This window comes from Typopeltis vanoorti, chromosome 12 (assembly GCF_054136105.1).
Source record: "Typopeltis vanoorti isolate ZY-2024b chromosome 12, IOZ_Tvanoo_1.0, whole genome shotgun sequence".
Classification (NCBI taxonomy): domain Eukaryota; kingdom Metazoa; phylum Arthropoda; class Arachnida; order Uropygi; family Thelyphonidae; genus Typopeltis; species Typopeltis vanoorti.
This window is the reverse complement of record NC_143560.1, coordinates 822,434-847,197: the sequence shown is the minus strand read 5'-3', so window position 1 is coordinate 847,197 and position 24,764 is coordinate 822,434. Positions and strand designations below refer to the sequence as shown.

General features: G+C 35.5%; 1 protein-coding gene across 3 annotated transcripts in view; it reads left to right on the top strand.

The window, feature by feature from the left end:
- Positions 1-24,764, top strand: part of LOC150100541 (PSME3-interacting protein-like) — a 148,124-nt gene that overhangs the window by 34,299 nt on the left and 89,061 nt on the right. For all 3 annotated transcript variants that reach the window (XM_090401410.1, XM_090401411.1, XM_090401409.1), the window contains exon 4: positions 11,332-11,430. In XM_090401410.1, coding sequence (XP_090257536.1) covers positions 11,332-11,430 — 99 coding nt within the window. The remainder of the gene's footprint in view (positions 1-11,331; positions 11,431-24,764) is intronic.

The window sequence follows — 24,764 nt, the reverse complement described above, 5'->3', positions numbered from 1 at the left end:
ATAATATTTTCACATGGGATTGCCAGTCTCAAAATCACTGGTCCATGACTTTTTATTCATTATATTCAGAGCTGCCCTGATATCCAATTTGGTATTAGTTTCCATCCCATGGGGACATGTTCAGTATCTATTCCCAAGGATGGTGTGTGTATATGTGTGTGTGTATTTTATTTTATTTTATTTTTTTATTCCATCTAAAATATCTTGGCTATTTGACGATTTGGAAATATTCAGTATATCCACAGAGAGGTCACAAGATAATTATTCCATTATTAATATGAAAACGAATTATTATTTCAGAAACCTTTAATTTTAGATTCTTGATCTTAAAAAGAAAATCAATGGAATTTTTAATGTGTAGTGTTGAACAGTTAGTAAGGGAAATTGGACCAGATAATTTTTGGCAGTAGTAAAGCTTTCCAGTTGAATCTGCTGTCATATTAGATTTACACACATACACACTGATACTGCCTTTCTTCATTTTTTATTTACTTTTTCTTTCTGTTGCCCTTGTTCTTAGTTTACACCAATGCTATACACATAGTAAAATATTTGTTTTAATTTAGCTGTTGGAAATAATACTTATCTTTACTGTAATTATGGTGCACAGTGCTACTGCTGCTTTGGATGAAGAGTTAAAGGTTCAAGAAAATGAGGTTGATGAGCTCTTGCATAACCTGTATAAGATTTTGTCAATAGGGACAGATGGAATATCAGTCCTTTTGCTAAAGGAATTTTCAGCTCAATTGGCTAGGCCTTTCACACATCCGTATAACTTCAGTCTCAGCTCAGGAATGATACCACAATAATGGAAGGAATGTATGATAGTTCCATTGCACAAGGGTGGTACAAAAACTGATGTCTAACTATCGACCTATTAGTATCTCTGGTGTGGTAGTGAAGATTTCAGAGAAGTTGGTAAGAACTCCCATACAGAAATAGGTAGACAAGTATTCTATACTCTGCAGGGAACAGCATGGGTTTACTAAAGGAAGGTCATGTTTTAGCAATTTGCTCATATTTTATAACAGTGTTACGGCCGAGATGGGTAAAGGGAATGGATACACTATAATAATGTTTGATTTTTCAAAGGCTGATAGGATACCACACGATAAGCTGTTGCGTAAACTGGAGAATATGGGATTGGAATATAATCTATTGACTTGGATCAGGGGATGGTTGACAGACAGATATATCAAAAAGTGGTATACAGTGGGTATGAATCTGCCAAATTTAAGGTAACCAGTCGTGTGCCTCAGGGTTCAGTCCTTGGGCCATTATTGTTCAATCTGTACATTAATGACATCAAGCAGAGTCTATCATCAGATTTGCAATTGTTTGCTGATGATGCGAAGATAAGCAGGGCAATCAGGGATGCTACTAATATTCAGCAATTACAAAATGATTTGAATAGACTGGAAATCTGGGCAAACGAAAATGGCTGTCAGTTTAATGTTAGTAAGTGTAAAGTTATGCACTTTGGCATGATTAGAGTTCCAGTGGCATATTATATTAGCAGGGCTATGTTACAAGAAACTGAAGAGGCAAGGGATCTTGGTATATTGGTGGATAAGAATTTAAAGTTCAAAGGTCACATAGCAAAAGTTGCAAATACAACTCGGAGGATAATTGCAATGTTAAAGCAAACCTTGACATGTAAGGATAAGGAAGTAATTTTGCCTCTTAATGAGACCACACCTGGATTACTGTGTGCAGATTTAGTCTCCTGGGTTCCAAGGGGATAAAGAAGCTGTGGAAAGGGTGCAAAGAAGAGTTACAAAGATTATATCTGGATTATGGGATTTAGATTATGAAGACAGATTGAGAGTATGTGGATTACAGACTGGTTAACAGGAGAAAGAGGGGTGATATGATAGAGGTCTATAAACTTTTGAATGGGTGTTATAGCATTTCAAATGATGAAATTTTTTACTTAAATATAAAGAGCCATATTTCTATTATCATCATCATCAAATACTTGCCATGTACCCTCAAGGGGTGTACAGGATATGATAGTACTACATGAAAAAACTTACATCGTTATTAATTTCCTATCTACAATTTTCCTCCTCAGTCTGTTACTTGTCAACACTCCAACATTATCAGATCTTATATTTCTATCGTCTAAAGCACTTTCTACCATATCAATCCCCCTATATCTTGGTCTTCCTCTGGGTTTTTTTCCTGCCAACCTGGCAGAGAACACTTGTTTTGCTAATCTTTCCTCGCCCATTCTGTTTAAGTGACCATACCACCTGAGATTAGCTCTGCTAACGCATTCCTGGATGCTGACAATGTCAAGTTCTTTCCTAATATCTTCATGTTTAATATGATACTGCCATTGATGCCATCTGTTCATGCCTATAATCTTTTTCAGGACTCTCATATCTGTTGTCTCTAGTCTTTGGTCTAGTGTTTTACTTCTGACCCAGCTCTCAGATCCATAAGTTAACACTGGTTTGAACACTGTCTTGTATACAGCTAATTTAGTGTTCCGACTAATTTCTCTCTTATTCCATATGAATTTATTCAATTGACTTCCCACCATACCAGCTTTGCTGATTCTGTTGTCTATCTCTATATTTAATTTACCATCTTCAGTAAAAATCATGCCTAAATAGCTGAAATGTTTTACTTGTTCCACAGGTTCTCCATTCACAACACAGTTGACATTTTTAATGATTCTGCCTATTTTCATTGTCTTTGTCTTTTTATTGCTGACCTTCATACTATATCTATTACAACAGCTATTCAATTTAGTCAGAGCATCTTGCAGACTTGTAGCGGATTTATTTAGAAGTATAACATCATCCGCATAAAGCAAAGAGCTGACATTAACATCTCCAATTTTGATATCATGTTTAATACTACTTTCCATCATAATGTGATCCATATAGATAATGAATAGCAGAGGAGATAATGTACATCCTTGTCTGACACCAGATTTAACATTAAACCTGTACTTCCTTCAATTCTAACCGCTGACTTACAGCTCAAATAAAGACTAAGTATTGCTTGATATAATGCAACATTGACACCATATAACTGCAGCGTATTGAATAGCCTCTCTCTCTTGGCACCTTTTCATATGCCTTTTCCAGATCGACAAAACTCAAAAATACAGATCTTTGTTATATTTCCATGCTTTCTCGACTATTTGTCGTAAAGTGAAGATCTGATCCTGACAGCCTCTATTTGGCCTGAATCCAGCTTGTTCTTCACCAAGCTTTTCTTCCACAATTCTTCTCAACCGTTTCTCAAGTATACTTGCATATATCTTGCCAGGAACACTCAGTAGGGAAATACCTCTGTAATTCTCACATGCGGTTTTATTTCCCTTTTTATATATGGGTACTGTGTAGCTGGATGTGGCGTTTGCCAACCACGGCGCCTGGCCGCACGAAGGAAGACTTGGTTTCGAGTCTAGTCGGCGACTAGAGGAAATTTTTCTAAGCCTTTTTTCGACCGGTTCCCGAGTTAGTCGATCTCTGGCACGGCAAGCAGGTTTTTCCTCCCTGAAACTCGGGTTTTTTGTCCTGTAAACTCAAGAAAATCGACCGTAGAACCCACATTATTTTCAGACATTAAATATATTGTGTTAGGGACCACGAGATGGCGGCACATTTGAGCCGTCTCTCTTCACTGAGTACCGCTTAATTAGTGATAGCCTTGGGCAATCTATCTCTGATTGGTACCAGTGGAGATTGAACTGCCCACTCAGTCTCCAAAAGCTAGATAGGGCTAAATGGCCTCGCGTACTCCCGTGTACGGGAATCAAAAGGCGTTAGCTGATTTTTTTTTTTTTTTTTTAATATGGGTACTATGAGAGCTTTACTCCAATCATCGGGAATTCGTCCCTCTGTCCAGGCTTTCTGAACTATGCAGTGCAGCCACTGTAAGACTCTTATACCACCATACTTCAGCATTTCTGGTCGAATATCATCTCCTCCTGCTGCCTTTCCACATTTCAAGCCTTTGATGGCTTTTTCTACTTCAAGTATGGATATGTGTTCCTGACTGCATGCCTGGTCAGTGTTCTTTACCACTGTGCTGTCATCACTGCTTGTTTCATTTAGCAGTTTTTCAAAGTAATTGCTCCATTCTTCAAGGATATCTTTGTCTCCTGTTTTCATGTCACCTTTATCATCTCTAATTCCTTTTACAGCACTCTTTCATCCATTCTTAAGCTTCTTCAACAACCTCCAGAATATTTTGCCACCTCTTTGATTTTATTTTCTATATTCTTGCCAAAGTCCTCCCATGACTTTTGTTTAGCTAGTTTTACACAGTTTTACACAGCATTCTTGCATTTGTCTCTATATTCTCTAAGAGCACAAGCTGACTTATTTGACAGTAACTTTTGGTATGCTTTCTTCTTTTCCTTCGCTGCCTCTTTAACTTCCTGTGTCCACCAGGGAGTTCTGATTTTTTTATCCTTATAGATAACCTCACCACATGCCTCTCTGGCAGAATCAATCAATGTTTCCTTCAGAGTTTGCCACTGAATCTTCAAGGTTTGATTCCTGTTTTCAAACTCTTTCATTTTTTCTTCAATAATCTTTGTGTATTTTAGCCTACAGTTCAGATCTGAGAGCTGCTCAACTTTTATTCGCTTTAAAACTTTCTTACATGTTATTCTTTTCAATATGAAATTCAATTTTATCCTGCTCAAGACTAAATAGTGATCACTTCCAATTTCAAATCCTCTGTACGCTCTGGTATCCTGCACCAGGGTGAAAACATCACTATCAACAAATACATAGTCAATGAGACTTTTCTTATTCATAGCCTCTTCTCTCCATGTGAATTTGTGCACATTTTTATGTTGGAACATGGTGTTAGTAATAACCAGTCCATGTCCTGAGCAGAAATCCAACAGATATTTGCCATTATTATTAGCTTTGCTCTTTTCTCCAAATTTTCCCAAAATATTTTTGTATGTCTCACAATCATTTCCTACTTTGCTATTTAGATCCCCAACAAGGACCAACTTTTCATTTTTCATTGTGTCAGTTGCTTTTTCTAATGCCTCAAAAAATTCCTCCACTTCTACCTTAGTAGAACCTTCTGTGGGACCATAGGCACAAATAAGTCTCATTGTCCAGTTCCCCATTCTCATATTTGCCCACATTACTCTACTTGAGACTGACTGCCATTCAAGAAGATTAGCCTCGTATTTTGTGTTGAATACTATGGCTACTCCTTCTTTTCCTTGATTGTCATTGCCTGAATATAACATTTTGTAATTATTGCTCAGAAAGATCCCACCAGTTTTGGTCTTTTTTGTTTCAGTCACCCCTATTATGTCAATCTGGTACTTATCCAATTCCTCAGCTAGCTCCATTTCTTTGCCATTCAGGCTTCTTACGTTGATAGTACCGATCTTAAACTCTGGTGATGTTGAGTTGGGGTTTGTTTTCAGATTTGTTCCAGTAGCTGACTTTTCGCTGTTCGCCCTGGTTTCCTGGCGAAAACAATGGTGGTCTTGTTTAACCGGGCGACGCCCCAGCCGGCATGAAATTTTGTCATGTTGTACCATCATTCTATATTTTGGTTAACCAATAAGAATACAATTTGGTCAGCTAAATCCCAAATTTCCAGCCTATCCTCGTCCGTTCAGTATCCAAGTAGATACCCAACAGGGTGCACCACGAGAAGGTGAGGATTGGACATTAGGTCAGAAACCCTGTTCGGTTCTCCGCATTCTTTTAAAGGCTATGTGGAGGTCTCCTCTCAGTTATACAGCTTTGACCCTTAAGCACCCCCGGTGGAATCTAACAAGATCAAATACATGGTGGGGTGTTGTTACGAACCTGGTGGATCAGTTGCTAGTGATGAAGAAATGCATCACCAAATAAAGACAATGGGCGTGAAAAGAGTAATCATAATGGGGGACTAATTATCCAAACATTGATTCACCCAGTTGTATATTTTGTTCTGCTAGATTCTATCTCACACCAAACAGCCTCAAATGTGCTCTTTTCTCCATCCTGCAGTTCAACTTCTATACTCCTTGGCTGCAACTCATCAGCTATCATCAATAACACTCCTCCCCCCCTTTTTTTTTATTCTCCCTGTCACTCCTGAACACGCTATACCTGTCGCATTCAATCCCACTAGCTTTATCATCTTCTGTCAGCCATGTTTCACTAATACCAACAACCTGTGGCCTGGAAGTGCCAACCAAGGCCAAAAACTCTTCCTTCTTGTTCCTAATACTCCTGGCATTAGTGTACATGAATTGCAGAAGCCCATTAGTTTTGATGCCTTATACTAACTATCCCATTCTGATTTGTTGTCCTTCGTACTCGCTCGGGCATATTACATTCAACTGCCTCCGTAAAGTCTGCATATCTACCCCCCCCCCCCTTAATAAATCTAGTTTCCCTGAGTCTGTACATCCACTTCCACATTATTCATCAACACTTTTTCAAGCCTCCGTACACCAACTCTATTCAAACGTAACCCATCCATTTTATATAAATCCTTTCACCCATCAAACTCACTCCACGCATCCACAAATTCCACACCACTCTCCATTCATAACCCACGCATAAAGTCATCGGCAATTATGGCGCTTCTAAACACTTCACTGTCATACCGCGGTAAAATACTCGCCATCCTAACTCTCTCACTCTTCTCTCTTCTCTTTTGCTACCTCAAGTAATTCCCTCACATCCTCTATCATTTCCATTTTGTCTTCTTTCAAATCATTTGTTCCTGCCACGATTATCATCTCTTTCACCCTCTGTTTTTGCACTCGAATAGATTCGTTGACGTCCTTTATGTTCGCACCTGTCTAGTACGATTTTGTCAAACTCTCAACTATCACACCTCTTAATAGCGAATCCCCCATACAGCACTCGCTCCTTCATTTTATTGACGTTTGCGAACATTCTATTATTTTTCGTAACAGACTTTCGCCGTTTATTAGTCGGTACGTTCAGCATACATTTTTCCATATGCTCCAGTTGCCTCTTTGCTCTGTGTATCGATCCGTTCAAACGTGCGATTTCACTACTCACATTTATCTCATCATTTTCATTATCAATCAAATCATTCATTCGTTCTGTATTTCTACCTTCATTTATACTTTCAACGATGCTCTCACACCTATCTGGCACTACCTCGCAATTCTCTATCACACCGCCATTTTCTGCATTCTGACTATCATTAACGATATCACTCTCGCCACCCGAAACATACTTGAGATCCTCATTCTCCTTACACTTTCTGCACATATTAACTCCACTATCACCATCTAACCAGACCCACCGCTCTTCGCAAAGCATACATCTCACAGACAGCACATTGCATAAACTCGTTTACATCAAACTCTTAAATAAACATGGCAACCTGGCCGCCATTTTTTTTTATCGGTGCCATATGTACGCTATCTTATCTTAAAAATACTAATTAAAATAACACAGAAAACACACAAAAATTGCACGGACACACCAAGAAACAAAAAGCAAACAATACTACGTAAAATTCTAGTAAAATTGCCAATGATAACACAAAATACTATTAATCTTTTCAGGAGCTCTCGACAAGCCGACGATCATATCAGTGCGACACCTTATTAACTAGCAATTATGCGGTACTCATTTGGGAAGTGGTTAAGTTTATAAATGGTCCATTCAGAAACGGTTATATGCTGAACTACAACGCAGAAAATTATGACCAACTGAGGAGTATACCGAGTTCAACACAATGGTATAGTTGCCAGATGGGAGGAATATCATCAGTGCATGGGAAGCATTTAAAAAATACTTAAATGATGTAATACCAGAATGTGTCCCAAGAGTTCAAAGACTAAATATGGCAGAAATCAAATGAATGTGTACTGTTATCAAGCAAAAGATTTTAAGAAAAGGGATGATGTGGAAGGAATACCATATGCATAAGGATGATGTCTGTTATGAAACTTATAAGCAGCAGGCCAGAAGAATCACAACTGTTGTATGGGAAGCCATCTTTCTATGCTCTGCAAGCTAACGATAACCCCAAAGAATTCTATCGATATGCTGCAAGTAAAAGAATGCATGAATGTGCAAAGATTATCTCTACTGAGTGCAGATGATGTGAGGGTGACAGATGCAAAAGAGGTTGTTTAGCTAATGAGTACCTATTTTGCTAAAAGCCATCAACCTGTTTATGAAACATTGAGTTCACTGCAACATTTTCACTGAATGAAGAAACTCGGGTGTATAAGAAGGTATCAGAGTTATTGTACAAACTGAATAAGAATTCAGCAGTAGGGACTGATGGGATATCAGTTTGGGTGCTAAAAGTGTGTTCAGCTGAACTTGCTATTCCTTTAACCAGGCTATATAATTTGAGTCTCAGAACAGGGAAGAATGTATGGTAACCCCATTGCACATGGGTGGAGCAAAGACTGATGTATCCAACTATCAACCAATCAGTGTCAGGAGTGGTGGTGAAGATTTTGGAAAAGTTGTTAGTGCTTGCCTTCATAAATGGGGTGATAGAGAATCTCTACTTTGCAGTGAACAGCATCGGTTTACTAAGGGAAGGTCATGTTTTAGCAACTTGCTCACATTCTATAATAATGTTACCATTGAATTAGATAAAGGGAATGGATTCATCATGACACTTTTGAATTTTGCTATGACTTTTGACAAAATTCAGCATGAAGACTGTTGCATAAATTGGATGGGATTTAGATTATTGGTTTGGATTATAAAGAATTAGCATGAATAAGAAGATGGCTGACTGACAGATATCAGAAAGTGGTATATGGGATATGTTGGGTCTACAGCATTTAAGATAACCGGTGTTGTATCAGAAGGATCAGTCCTTGGTCCACTGTTATTCAAGCTGTACATTATTTACATTGGGTACAATTTGAGAAGCAATGTACAGCTATTTGCTGATGATGCAAAGATAGGTAAGGTAATTAGGAATGGGGCTGATATGCTGTATAATTTGAATAGGCTGGAATTGTAGGCATGTGGATGTCATTTCAGTGTCAATAAATGTAAATTCATGCACTTTGTTGTGATTAGATATCCAATGTTATTATATTGGTGGGATGCTAGAAGAAACTAATCAGACTAGAGATCTTGGAGTGTTAATAGATAGGAAGTTGAACTTCAGGAGCCATGTAGCAAAAATTGCAAATACAACTCAAAAGATAATTGCTGTGCTGAAGTGAACTTTGACATGTAAAGATAAGGATGTCATTTTGCCTCTTTACAGGGCCTTGATAAGACCTCACTTGGACTATTGTGCTCAGGTCTGGTCTCCTGGTTTCCATTGCAATTCTGATACAGTGGAGAGAATGCAAAGATGATATCAGGATTGTGGAATACTGATTATGGAGACAGATTGAGAATTTGTAGACTGCAGACACTAGCAAACAGGAGTAAAATGGGGGGTGATATGATTGAGACTTACGAACTTCTGAAAAGGTCATACAAGATTTCAGTTTATGAAATTTTTTTATGATATGGAGGATGAAGAAAAGACAAGAGGACATTCTTGGAAGCTGAGAAGGAATGCCACTAAAAAGGTGGTAAGATTTAGAATTTTCTCTCATAGAATGTTGCATGATTAGAACGGATTACCATGGGATGTTGTGTGTGTGTAAGCAGCATGAATGAAATCAAAAACAAGTATGATAGCTGGTGCATGTAGTATGTGACCTCCCTCAATGAGTCCCTAACTCCCTGGAGGTTTCTGAATAATTATAATAATTTTTGCTGTGTTATCAATGCTTCTTATTCGTGTACTTGAGTATTTTTCCTTTTCAAGATACCATTTTCAAAATGGAAAACTACAAATATCACCAATAATTACTAGTAAAATAGGATTTTTCTAACTTCTATCATTTTAAACTTCTGTTTGTAAATAATTATATCCAGCTCTTTACTTTATGCAGATTATCTTAGCACTCTTAAATACTTCCTGTACAAATCTGTATGTTACTTTACTAAATGAATAATGATGCTTTAACAATTTTGGCATGACAATCAGCAGAAAAAAAGAATTGAGTTGATTGAATTGAGAACTGTGGAGGAAGTAAAATGTTATCTGTTGACACATAACTTCAGTAAATGTGGCAAATTAAATATGGAAATAGACTGCAGAATAAGCTAAGTTGGTATGGCAAGTAGTCAACTGAATAAACATATATCAAATAAGAGAGAAATTAGTCAAAACACTAAACTTAGCTGTTATACATGATAGTATTCAAACTGATTTATAGATTTAAGAGCTAGGTCTCCATCATGAAGATGAAACCTGGTCTCCATCATCTCCATCTCAGATGTGGGGTCTCTAAACTTGAAGATCATATAGCTCTCCAAGTCTAGAGACCCCAGGTATGAGAATTCTGGGGTCTCTAGACTTGGAGAGAAAATTAGTGCAGTGAACAGATTTCATTAAAACTGAAGAAATTATTAAGAAAGAACTTAATATTGTTCAAGAATGTTTGAGTGAGTTGATGTAATCTCAGGTCACATAAGCTGAATGTCAGAGATGGAAGATTAGCAAAACAGATGATTGGTACCAGAATGTCATGAAAAATTGGACAGGAACAATATTAGTTCTGACAGATAAGATGACTTCAGTCTTAATAGGTAAGAGCAATTTAGAGGAAGATTATCAATAGGAAAAAAACATTAGAAATACCTGATATGTGCACATTATGAGTATATATCACCAATTTCATGATGGCCAGTGTTATTAGTAAAGTAATTGAGTAATCATATTTTAAATACCTTGTGCAAAAACACCTAATTAGGATTTTTACAAGAGATCATGGCTAAATATTTTTTTAATGACAAATTACCTCAATGGATTTTTTGCCATGGCAAACTACTGATTGAATCTGAAATATGTGATAGAGCAGAAAGAAAAAAGTCAGGTGCTTAGTGCATGTAAAATTGTGCATTGATAATTGCTTTGATGGCACTGGACAAAACTTCCTATACAGAATGGATTGGTTAAGTGGCATTCCTGTTCAGTAACATATTGACTCCTCTTGATTTTTGTCTTATTGGAAACATGATCTTTGTGGAAGAATGGCAAAACATTGACTATGCCACCAATACTGGCTTTCACCGGAGTTTCTACTGACTGGAAGTTATTTGCTTTCAACATCAGCAATATTGAGAATTGAGTGAAGTTTAAATTTCCTGTAAATGTTTTTCCAGAAAGTAAAAATAATACATTGAAACTTTTTTTGTTTATATTTGAATTCAGTTATGCTGGATTTTGAAATAGTAAAGCATTCTATAATATATGTAAAAACATTCATATATATATATATATATAATTTTTTTTTTTTTTTTTCTTCCCAAACAGAGGTCCCAGAAGAAGAATATGATTGTAAGTCTCTTTTTGAAAGGTTACAAGAACAAAAAGACAAAAGACAAGCTGAATATGAAGAAGCACACAGATTAAGTTAGTATATAAACCAGTTATGTGTATAGATTGTTTGTATATTTTGATATACATTTTATAGTACAAATTCAGTTTCTATTAATTATTAACTCTTCTTTATTCTTGTTTTGACAGTTGAAGTTATTTCTAATGTTTTCACTAAATATGAAAAGTTTTAATTTTTAACTAAATTAAAACTACCTTTTGGAATTATACTTTTCATGAAGTCTGCATAAATAATATTGCAAAACCTTAAGTGGTGTCACTTAAGGGTCAAAGTCAGATAACTGGGAGGAGACCTCCACATTGCCTTTAAGAAATGCAGAGAGATAACTGGGGCTTCTGACCTAACGTCCAAACTTTACTTTCATGTGGTACATCTGACTAGTAGGTATCTACTGGGTACTGAATGAACTAGAATGGTTTGGTAATTTGTAAGATGATAACCAAATTGTAGTCACTATTGTCTTAAACCAGAAATATGCATAATGGTACCCAACATCAGAAGAACGAAGATAGGAACCATCAACATAAGGCGTATTAAGCAAAAGGAAAGTAACTTCTAGAATAACTAGGAAAGTACCACATGGATGTAATTGGCATAACTGAGAGAGAAGACAAAATCATGTGAGATCTTACTAATTAAGTTTAGAATGTTATATTCACACAGTAACATTCAACACTAAACATGACAACCAACTTCTTCATTGGAAGGCAGTTTCAAATAGTTATTTTGGGCAAACTTCAGAATGGGGAACATGGACAAAAACTTTATTTGTGCTTATGGTTCCACAGAAGGTTATAAGAAAGAAGTGAGGGAATTGTTAGTTCTTAGAAAAGGCAGCTGACAAAGATAATGCCAGAGGTGGTTCTTATTGGAGATCCAAACAGCAGAGTATGAAATGAATCTCACAAGGCATATAAAAACGTTTTGGAAATATTTGGAGAAAAGGGCATGGTTAATAGTAATGGTAAAGTACCTGCTGGATTTCTGCTCGGGGTAACATCTGGTCATTACTAACATCATGTTCCAACATAAAGGTGTGCAAAAGTTCACATGGAGAGAAGACACACAAATAAGAAAAGCTTCATTGACTGTGTTATTGTTGATAGTGATATCTTTATGTAGTTCAGGATACAAGAGTATAGAGGATTTGAAATTGGAAGTGATCACGAGTAGGATAAAAATGAATATCACATTGAAGAGAACAATATATAAGAAAGCTTTAAGAATTAGTTGAACAGCTTTTATAGGTAAACTGTAGGCTCAATCACACAAACATTATTAAAGAAGAAAGGTAACAGTTTGAAAACCACAACTAAACCTTAGAGTCTGAGTGGCAAACTCTGAAGAAAACATTAATTCATTCATCTAGTGAGGTATGTGGTGGAGTCATCTGCAAGGATAGAAAAATAAGAACACCATGGTGGACAAAAGAAGTTAAAGAAGCAGTCCTGGAAAAGAAGAAAGTATACATATGAAAAACTCATAGCAAATAAGTCAGTGTGTAAAAGTGAACTAAGCAAAAGTCATGGGAAGACTTTGGTTAGAATATAGAAGATATCAGGAAAGTCGCAAAATGCTCTTGATGCTATTGAAAAAAGCTCAGAAATAGAGGAAAGAGTACTGCAAAATGAATGAAAGATTATGAATAACATGAAAACTGAAGAAAAGGATATCCTAAAAAATCATAACACTGGAGAAAAACTCGCATAAAATACTTTATTAGTGTAGAATTTTCGTATAAGTATCATAGGCATCATCAGTACAAGATCACAAAATGGTAATTAAACATTAACAGACAGTTCTAAAAAGCACCACCTAAGTACCTAATGTATGATAACTAAAAAGGTCAGTAAATTTCTTAACTTATAATATGTCTGTGATACTTATGCAAAAATTCTACACTAATGAAGTATTTTATGTGAGTTTTCCTCCAGTGTTATAATTCTTTTCAATATGCATGCTCACTTCTTTATCAAAACAAAAGGATATTCTAAATGTCTGGAGTAATTCATTTGAAAGACTTGAATGGAAGAAGGTGACAGAATAGTCATTGAGATAATCAAGAAAAATGCATACAGGAGTACATATCGATATTTGATGTAGAAAAGCTATCAAAACTGAAATTTACGTTATACCATCGGGAAATCAGGGCAAACAGTAAAAAGCCAGCTAATGGAACACATCCCAGAACATGTCCTGACTCAACATCAACAGAGTTCAAGATTATAATATAATCTTGAACAAAGATAGAAATTCCCTTCTTTCCATACCATATTACATAGTTGGTGCATTTCGTAACATACTTTCGCCACCATATTTAATCATTTCTCCAGTGATGTTATCATTACCAGGACTCTTGTTGAGTTTTAGCCGTTCCTTTTGCTTTTTCTACCTCTCCTCTTAAAATGTCCATATCATATTCATTACATGGTGGTGATATCTGCTTCATTTCTTCAGTCAGTTTCCCAGCTATCTAAATCTAGTTTTTCTTCATATAACTCACTACAGTAGCTTGTCCATCGCTGTACAATTTTATCTTTACTCATCAATACTTTGCATTTTTTGTTTTTAATTGTGGTCTGTTTTGGTTGCAGCCTTCTAATTAATGGTTCTAATCATTTTGTACATCTCCCTAGTTTTATGCTCTCCATAGTGCTGTTCTATATTATTGCATTAGGCTTCTTAACCATTACATCTATCCATCTATTTGTTCTGATGCATCCCTTCTTATCTTTAACATTCTTTGCTCCTGCACTAACTTCAGTGTTTCTTGTCTAATCCACTTCTTCTTCTTGATCTTCTCTTCTTTTGGTATTGTTTCTTCAACTGCATCTTCTATCGCCTTCATTACTCCTTTCACTCTTAGATTCAAATTTTTTTCTTTGTCCACACTTTTAAGTTTCTCTTCTAACACTGTTCTGTACCTTCTTCCTATTTCTGCTTCACTTATTCTTGCTGTGTCTCTTTGTTTTTAATGATGGTGTTTATATTTTCTTTTTAATTTCAACTTCATGTTTGCTATCTCTAAACTGTGATCTGAGTCTATATCTGCTCCTTGAATAGTTTGACACTGTTGTACTGATGTTATCCATCTTCTTTTAATCGTAATCATTTCGATCATGTTCTTGGTTTTCCCATCATTTGATTGCCACGTCCATTTTCTACAGTCCTTTTGTTGGAATCTTGTGTTACTTATCATCATCTTGTGATTCACAGCAAATTCTAACAATTTTTCACCTTGTTCATTTCTTTCTCCAAAACCATATTTTCCCATGATGCTTTCCCAACCATCATTATCTATTCTGACTTTGGCATTCCAATCTCCTTCAATAATTAGTATATCTTGCTTTGATATTATTTCTATATCTCTGTCAGATCTTTGTTAAATAAGTCAATATCCTCATCCGTGCTGTCAAATATGGGTACATATATCTGGACAGTTGATATATTAAATGGTTTTGCTTGAAATTTTACTACTATGATTCGTTCATTGACTGGTTTGTATCCTAACAGTGCCGCTCTAGCTCTTTTGTTTAGAAGGAAGCCAACTCCTACTTCGTGCTTGGTGTCATGCCTGACCATATGACTTTTTATCCATTTATCTCTCCTGATGATGTCCATCACATCTCTGCCAGTTCTAATATATCATATTGATATTTCTTCATTTCTTCATGAAGTAGTTCTAGTTTTCCTGACATCCAAAGTGTCCGTGCATTCCATGTTCCTACTGATAGTAGTTCTATTAGTTTCTGTTTCTTTTCGGTATCCCACTTTTCGATCCAACTCTGATTGCTCGATTGGTATCGCAGACCTTGTTCATCTGGGTGACATCCGAGCTGGCATGTTTTGGTTGTTGATCATATAGGCATTAGATAACAATCGTGTTTTTTCTTTATGGTCAGAGCATCGACACTCATCTGACCGACCCTCCTCCTTTATCCGGGTTTGGGACTGGCATTGAGACCCTTAAGGATCCCATGGTGGAGTTGATATTAGGATAGAACTTGCCAATTGTTAGCATTCAGGAATGTGTTAGTAGAGCTAATCTCAGGTGGTTTTTTGTTTTGGCAGGGAAAAGACCAAGAGGAAGGCCAAGACATTGATGGAGTGAGATAGTAAAAACCCCTTAAAAATATATATATATAAGATCTAATAATATTGTGATCTTGACAGATAACAGATTAATTTGGATGGAAATTTTTCATGTAGTATTATCATAATTATTTTGTACACCATCTGAGGGTTCATATTAGTAATTTGATGATGAACTTTGAAATGTGTAGAGGCAGCTGAGTAAATGATATTCAACCCAAAATGCTCAAATATGGGGGTATAAAAGTTTTGTAGTGGCTGCACTGCATAATTCTGAGAGCTTGGTCAGATGGTCAAATTCCAGAAGATTGGAATACAGCTCTCCTAGTTCCCCATCTGTAGAAAGGGAAATAAAGTTGAATGTAAGAATTACAGGAATTTCTCTGCTTAGATGTTTCAGGTTTTATGTACACATTCTTGAGAAGACGCTGAGAAAAATTGTTCAAGAGAAACCAGAATAAAAAGCTGGGTTTAGGCCAAATAGATGTTGTCAAGATCAGATTTTTACTTTATGATAAATAGACTAAAAATCATGGGAATATAACAAGGATCCGTACTTAAGTTTTGTTGATCTGGAAAAGATATACGACAAGGTACTCAGAGGAAAGATTTTCAGAATGCTACAATTTTATAAGGTAAATGGAACATTATACAGAGTAATACATAACCTACATCAACAGTTTAAATTGAAGGAATGCAGAAAGATGGTGTAATGCAAAATCAGCTTGCATTATGAAAGAAAGTAGTATTAAACCAGATATTGGGAGTGAAAATATCAATCTTAGCTCTTTGCTTTATGTAAATAATGTTGTACTCCTAAAGACATCCAGTGCAAGTTTCCAGGATTCTCTAAATTGAATAACAGCTATAACAAATTTAGTATGAAAGCTAGCAATAAAAAGTTAAACTCTGAAAATAGGCAGAAACATTGAACACATCAGCTCCATGCCTAGTTCAAAAACAAACCAGGCTAAAAGTATACAATACATTAGCCCTACCGGTCTTAATGTATGGAAGCGAAATCTGGACAATAAAACAAAAAGACAAACAAAGATTAACAACAGCAGAAATGAAGTTTATGAGAAAAACTGCAAAGTATACCCTATTTGATCACAAAAGAAACGAAGATATTATGAAAGAATTAAACCAAGAACCAGATTGAAAAAATTAAAAATATAAACATAGATGGATGGAACACGTTCAAAGAATGAAAACAGAAAGATTACCAAAACAAGCCTTAAAGTATAAGCCATTAGGAAAAAGAAAACCAGGACGTCCTCTTAAATGATTCAACGATGACTGCTAAGGCCGGAACAGGCCATACTAGGCTTAAATCCTTGGTACGTATGATGATGATGACGATGACATGCCAGAGTAAAATATAATATTTATTTTACAGATATATCATCGTATGTATTGTAAGACATCATCAGTATTAATATAATTAACGGCGACACTAGCGTTAGCATATGCAAGTGATCCTAGTACGTAGTACAATACCGGACGACTCATTGCAAAGGTGGGGGAAGTTCAGATCGCTATTCTTAGGTATTTTCCATAATGTAAAACACATTTCCTAGGAAATGTATGCTGTTATTACATTATGGAGGGAGGTCACTACCCAGACCGGTTTCAGCCTTTTTTGAGGCTTCATCAGTGAGTAGCCTGACCTAATACCAAAGTGTATAGCGAAAAGAACTTATATACTCGGCGAACGAGTTATCCAAACAGGTGCAACCATTAAGTTACTTAAATATAAAGAGCTAATAAGCTTCATTTCGGCAATGAAAACATTACTTAAATTAAGGGGATATTAAATCCCACATAGTTTTAAAACCGAATAAGAAACTCAAAGATTGGAATCAGAGAGTTTCTTGCCGAATATAGTAAACTATAAAGTATCGGCGACATTAGCGTTAGCAAATGCAAGTGATCCTAGTACGTAGTACAATACCGGACGACTCATTGCAAAGGTGGGGGAAGTTCAGATCGCTATTCTTAGGTATTTTCCATAATGTAAAACACATTTCCTAGGAAATGTATGCTGTTATTACATTATGGAGGGAGGTCACTACCCAGACCAGTTTCAGCCTTTTTTGAGGCTTCATCAGTGAGTAGCCTGACCTAATACCAAAGTGTATAGCGAAAAGAACTTATATACTCGGCGAACGAGTTATCCAAACAGGTGCAACCATTAAGTTACTTAAATATAAAGAGCTAATAAGCTTCATTTCGGCAATGAAAACATTACTTAAATTAAGGGGATATTAAATCCCACATAGTTTTAAAACTGAATAAGAAACTCAAAGATTGGAATCAGAGAGTTTCTTGCTGAATATAGTACACTATAAAGTATCGGCGACACTAGCATTAGCAAATGCAAGTGATCCTAGTACGTAGTACAATACCGGATGACTCATTGCAAAGGTGGGGGAAGTTCAGATCGCTAGACCGGTTTCAGCCTTTTTGCTTCATCAGTGAGTAGCTAGACCTAATACCAAAGTGTATAGCGAAAAGAACTTATATACTCTGCGAACGAGTTATCCAAACAGGTGCAACCATTAAGTAACTTAAATATAAAGAGCTAATAAGCTTCATTTCAGCAAATATTTGTAAAATAAATGTTGTATATTTTACTGTAGTACATGTGTGAATGTTTACTTATGAAAACTCCACTGGTCTCGCTATACAAGAAATGTTGAATAAATATTCAAGCCAATTTTCAGATATGGATCTGAGGGTTGGGTTGAAAAAAAAAAAAAAAAAAAAAAAAAAAAAAAAAAAAAAAAAACTTGATCAAAGATTAGGAACCACAGATAGCTTTAAAGGCCTGAACAGATAACAAAATTAACAGATAACATCATTTTTAACATGTCAAAACATGTTAAAAATGATTATTGGAAGGAATTTGACATTTTTAGCATTCAAGAATATGTGAGCAGGTGCACTCTAAGGTGGTATGGTTACTTAAGCAGAATGGGAGAAGAAAAGTTAGCAAAACAGGTTTGGATGATGTCAAGATCTAGATCAGTGTTAGTGTGGTATGTGAAAGGTCTTCAGGGTGTATGTGAAAGGTCTTCAGGGGGTATGTGACAATTTTTGGCTGTGCATCATTAACGCATGGAATCATTATATTTCTCAACAAATAGTGTAATTAGAGACAACTGGGATAAAAACAGCAGTAACTAATGAATCACATCTCACCTGAAATAGAAACAAGCAAAACCATATGTTGTACTGGTAACATATGGTTTTGCTTGATGCCACCCCATTGTGTTAAAACTAAGAAATATATAGTGAATGTGTTTCAGATATTATGGAATTCTGTTGAAGAGAATTAGCATTTCAACTCAACTGTTGAAATGCTAATTTGTGTTCGATTCACACGATCTTTTGATTGCGTGAATCAAAATTTGCATGATTTGATGAATTGATTTTAGATGACTTTGACGATGCACACAAGGAAACTGTTCTCGATACTTGAAGTAGCAATAGCGAGTAGGAGCGTCTTGGTAAGTCACACCATTTGCAGTTTTTTTTACTGAAAACTTTAGTTTCCGAAAATACCCGCATATATTTCGCACCACGATTTTTTAGCTTTAATTTTGGGAAAAAAGTGCTAGTTATATTTGAGTAACTACAGTAATTTTTTTTTTTTTTTTTTTAGCTTTCAAATTCTTAAGTATGGATCATTGGATTTATAAACTCCACAAAAGAGAGCAATATAGCAAATACAAGTAGCTATAAGCAACAAGAAAACGTTGATATTGCATCTGGATGAAATGAAATTGATGAGGGTGTGTCGTCTGACATCTCTAGAGAACCAACTAGGAAGATGAAAAATCTTTGTAAGCATGATATGAATTATCGTACTTGGAATGTGTATTTTCATGGATGGCAAATGAAGAGGAACCTATTCCAAATTTTGTTCTATTAAAAATAAATCATATTTTTTGTTTACATGAACATATAAATTCAAATAACATAGACATTTACAATGAAATATACTTTATTTATTTATTTATTATTTGATAAGGGATTACTTGGTAATAATGAAAATTTAAGAAGAGGTATGCGGATATCTGAGGTTTGAGAAACACTGATCTAGATGAATTGATTCAGTCAGAGGTTCCTTAGAAGACTGAACATTAGATATGACAGTATTATTGTGCTGATAAGTAATAGACCAAATTGATAGTAATAATGTAGACTTAGTCATGTACCCTTGAGGGTACATGATTATCAGGAAATTGATGATGATGAACACCTTGACTATGACCTTTCCAGTTTTAAGCAAGTAGAGAACAGAGGACATTTTATGTGGCCTTAGTAGTCATTAAGAGAAAGATTGTTAACCTTCAGTTACTTTAGAAAATAAAGAAATATTTTCTTTTTTAGTTTCTTTCTTAACATAAATAAAAGTGCCAAGACACAGCTTAACCTGCGATTACAATAGATTAACATAGAAGAAAATAAAAGAGTGTAATCTCTTTGGAATAGCTTAAAGAATGCCATCGTAACAAGTATTGAAGAAGTAGGTTATGTGAATAATATAAAACAACAGGAATGGATGACAGATGAGATTCTTTCTCTTATTGATACAAGAAGAATGTACAAAAACAAAGACCTAGCCAGATATACAGAAACACATAACATCATCAAGAAAAAAATAAAAGAAGCCAAGGAAAATTGGATGAAAAATCTATGTACTGAAATTGAACTGCTTCAGAAGAAACATGATAATTTCAATTTGTATAAGAAAATCAACGAAATTTCCGGAAAACTCAGGAAAAAGCAAATAGTGTCTCTAAGAGACGAAAATGGAAAAATAGTTCTAGAAGAAAAGAATAAAGCACAGATTTGGATAAAATATGTAACAGAACTTCCAATGAGACCAGACAGAAGCCTATAAATATAAAAGATAACATTCAAGAACCAGCAATCATGAAATGCAAAATATAGAATGCTATACGAACAAGTAAAACAGGAAAAGCCAGTGGACCAGATGGTGTGCAAACAGAATTTTTAAAATTAATAGAACCAGATAACATCACTTCTTGAAAAACTATTTAATAAAATATATGAAAGTGATGAATTTCCATCAGATTGGCTCAAATCTACATTTATCACTATCCCAAAGAAACCCAAAGCGAATTCCTGTGGTGACTTCCGACTTATTAGTTTAATGAGCCAAAGATTAAAAATATTTTTGAAAGTAATTCAGAATCGCATTTATAGAAAAAGTGAATTAACTCTAAGTGAAACACAATTCAGCTTTCGGAATGGTTTTGGTACTAGAGAGGCCCTTTTCTGTACCCAAATATTGATACAAAAATGCATAGAAAAGCAGAAATCTCTCTTTATGTGTTTTATAGATTTTGAAAAAGCATTCGACAAAGTCAGACACACTAACTTAATAGAAGTCCTTCAACAAATAAGGCTAGATGAACAAGACATAAGACTAATAACAAATCTGTATTGGAATCAGTCAGCTACCGTTCAATTAGACAACATTACCACCAGTGATATTAACATCAAAAGAGGAGTGAGACAAGGATGTGTGCTCTCACCACTCCTGTTCAACATATACGCAGAGGTAATCTTTAAAAAAGCATTGGAAGAATGTCCAGAGGGAATCACAATAAATGGAAAGATTGTTAACAACCTACGATATGCAGATGACACCGTGCTAATTGCAGATAACATTATGGATCTCCAAAAACTCATTGACAGAGTATACATAGAAAGCCAAAGAATGGAAATAAATATAAACATCAACAAGACAAAATACATGATCATCAGCAAACATCCAGCCTCATCAATGAAACTGACACTCAATGGGAAAAATATTGATCAAGTGTCAAGATATAAATACCTTGGTTGCTGGCTTAATGAACGGTGGGATCCAGAAATAGATATAAAGACAAGGATTGAAGTTGCACGGCAGTCCTTCATGAAAATGAGAACACTATTCTGCAATAAAGACCTAAACATGGAAGTCAGATGTTGAATGCTGAAATGCTATGTGTGGTCTATTCTGCTCTATGGAGTTGAAACATGGACATTGAAGGTGACAACCATCAAGAAAATCGAAGCCTTTGAGATGTGGCTATACAGAAGAATTCTAAAGATATCATGGACAGAAAAAATTACCAATGAAGATGTCTTAAAATCCATTGGCAAAGCTAAACATCTTGTACAAATAATCAAGAAACGAAAACATCATATCTTGGCACATCATGAGAAAAAGCAAATACCAACTTCTAAACTATTTTGGTAGGAAGAATTGATGGCAAAGGAACTAGAGGAAGAAAAAGAATATCATGGTTTGACAACATCAAGATGTGGACAGGAAGGAGCAGTGCACAACTGCTCAGATTAGAACAAGAGCGCAGTTTGTTCGCCAAGATGGTCGCTGACCTTCGATAGAAGATAGCACAATAAGAAGAAGTTACCTTCTTGTTTAGAAATGTTATTTTCTTTGAACATTAATAATGATTGAATCCTTTAACATATGATTTTCCAATTAAAATGCCTTAAGCTGTTTTATTATTTTTATATGTAGCTATTTAATCCATTAAATGTATTTAATGTAACATATCTGGTATCTATAAATGGAATAGCATGGGTATACTTTAGGGGATTATGTCTGAGCAGTTTGATCATATTTGATAATGTTACTTTCAGTTGGATAAAGGAAATGGATATGCTATGATACTGTTGAACTTTGATAAGGCATTTTATAGGATATTACATGAAAGGCAACAGCCTTTCATGTAATAAACTAGGGAATATGGGATTGAAATGTAAACTATTGGCTTGGATATGTGAGTGGCTAATGGACAGGTATCAGAAAGTGCTGTATGGGGAGATGTGAATGTCAGATTTAAGGTGACCAGTGGTGTGCCTCAGAGATCAGTCCTCAGACTGCTTTTATTTAATCTATACATTAATGATATTGAAAAGGGGCTGAAACGAGATCTTCAGTTGTTGCTGATGATGCAAAGATAGGCAGGGCAATTAGAGATGCTACTAATATTTAGAATGTTATTTAACTAGACTGGATGTGTGGGCAATCAATAATGGTTGTCAGTTCATTGTTAGTAAGTGTGAAGTTATGCACCTTGGTGTAATGCAATCTCCAACAGCGTATTAGTGGGATTAATGCTTGGAGTAACTAATGATGTTAGAGATCTTGGATTTGTGGTGGATGGAAAGATGAAACTCAAAGGTCACATTACAAAGATTGCAAATACTCAGAGGATGATTGTGATATTGTAATGCACATTGACATATATGGATGTGGAAATCATTTTGCTTCTTTACAAAGCCTTGATATGACTGCACCTAGACTGCTGTGTGCAGATTTGATCTGCTAGGTTCCAAAAGGATAAAGAAACTATGGACTGTCTTCCTTTTTAAAAATTTTATGGACTTTACAACCGTGTTTAAAAAAAAAAAAAAAAAAAAAAAAAAAAAAACTTATTATCCCAACGTTTTGATCTTCATCAAGATCATCATCTGGAGCGTACATAAATATACAGGACAAGCTGAGTTACATCATTAACTGTAAGCTAGAGAAACAATGATTTGCTCACATGTTATTCTACTGGTGTGACCTCTGGTGGAAAAAAAAAAATAAATAAAAAAAATAAAATAAAAAATAAATTTTTACATCAAGCTAAATTCTATTTTTACAATGACAGGAATAAACGTTCTTTTAGATGGTTTTCTTTCAGAAACAATTGGTGTCCTATTTTTAGTATTACAATTCTTATTTTTGATTTACAACACTGGATTTTCTACACTCCTGTTTATAGTTGTTCTTGGTGAGGAAGATCGAATATATACCTTCCATATGTTTGGGATTTTTAAACCATCATTGTTGTTCAGATTGGGGTGGTTGCTGATAATCTCACAGGCTTCCTTGAGTTTCTGTTCATACCATGTTCTAGTGTGATGCAGACAGCTGGTGGTTTTCCAGTCAATTCTGTGTAAGGTATTCAGGGCATGATCAGAAAGGCCAGCTTCACCATAATTATTATATTTAATGTGTTGTTTATGTTCTTTTTGTCTAATAGGAATAGTACGTCCTGTTTCTCCAATATATAATATGTTGCAAGTACAATAAATCTGGTATACTCCAGGGTGAGCTAGTGGAGGGAGTGGGTCTTTGGATGAGTTGAGTAAGCTTTTTAATTTTGCAGGAGGTTTAAAGATGGCTTTGAGGTTGTATTTTTGTAGTACTCTGTTTATTTTGTCTGATATTCCTTTAATGTAGGGAATGGTTATAGTTTTACTGTAGTCTGGTTTGTCTTTGTTTTTTATTGTGGTTTTGTAGAGAATTTTGTTTATGGTGTTTTGGCTGTATCCGTTTTTTTGTAAGTTATTACTGATAATTTTAAATTCGTCTTTCAGTGCCTGTTCACTGGAACAAATCGTCTGAGCTCTGTTTTTTAGCGTGTTGGTGACACCTAGTTTTTGTGTTGGGTGGTGGTAGGAGTTTATATGTATATATTGTCCTGTTTGTGTCGATTTTTGGTAAACAGTGAAGGAAAGATTGCCCGAGGGAAGACGTGTGACAACTGTATCTAGAAATGGAAGTGCGTTGCGTTTTTCAATTGTGAACTGTATACGTTTGTGTTGTTTGTTTAGGTGGCTAAGGAATGTGTCTAATGTCTGGTGGCCATGGGACCAGATTGCGAAAACATCGTCAACGTATCTAAGCCAGACTTTGGGTTTTAGAGGGGAGGAATCTAGGGCAAGTAGCTCAAAATGTTCTATGTAAAAGTTAGCAATAGGGGCGGATAATGGCGAGCCCATGGCTGTGCCTTCTTTTTGTAAGTAGAAGGCATTTTGCCATCCAAAATAACCCGACCGTAATATATGCGCAAAAAAGCGCCGTGATATCTGGAGGGAATTTGTTCTGTAGGAGAAGGATTGTGTCATTGATTGGGACATTCGTAAAGAGGGCAGAGACGTCAAAACTGACTAATAAATCATCTTTTTCTAATGTAATGTCTTTGATGTTTATGAAGTGTTGTGTGTTTTTGATATAGGAAGGGGAATGACCTACCAGCTCCTTGAGTGTTGCTGCTAATTTTTTGGCTAAGTCATACGTCGCGCTATCAATTCCTTCAACGATAGGTCTTAGCGGGTGTTTTCTTTGTGAATTTTTGGTAGCCCGTAAATTCTAGGGGAGCGCGCGTAATGAGGGAACAGTTTTTTGACTATCTTCGGGCCATGTGGTAATTGA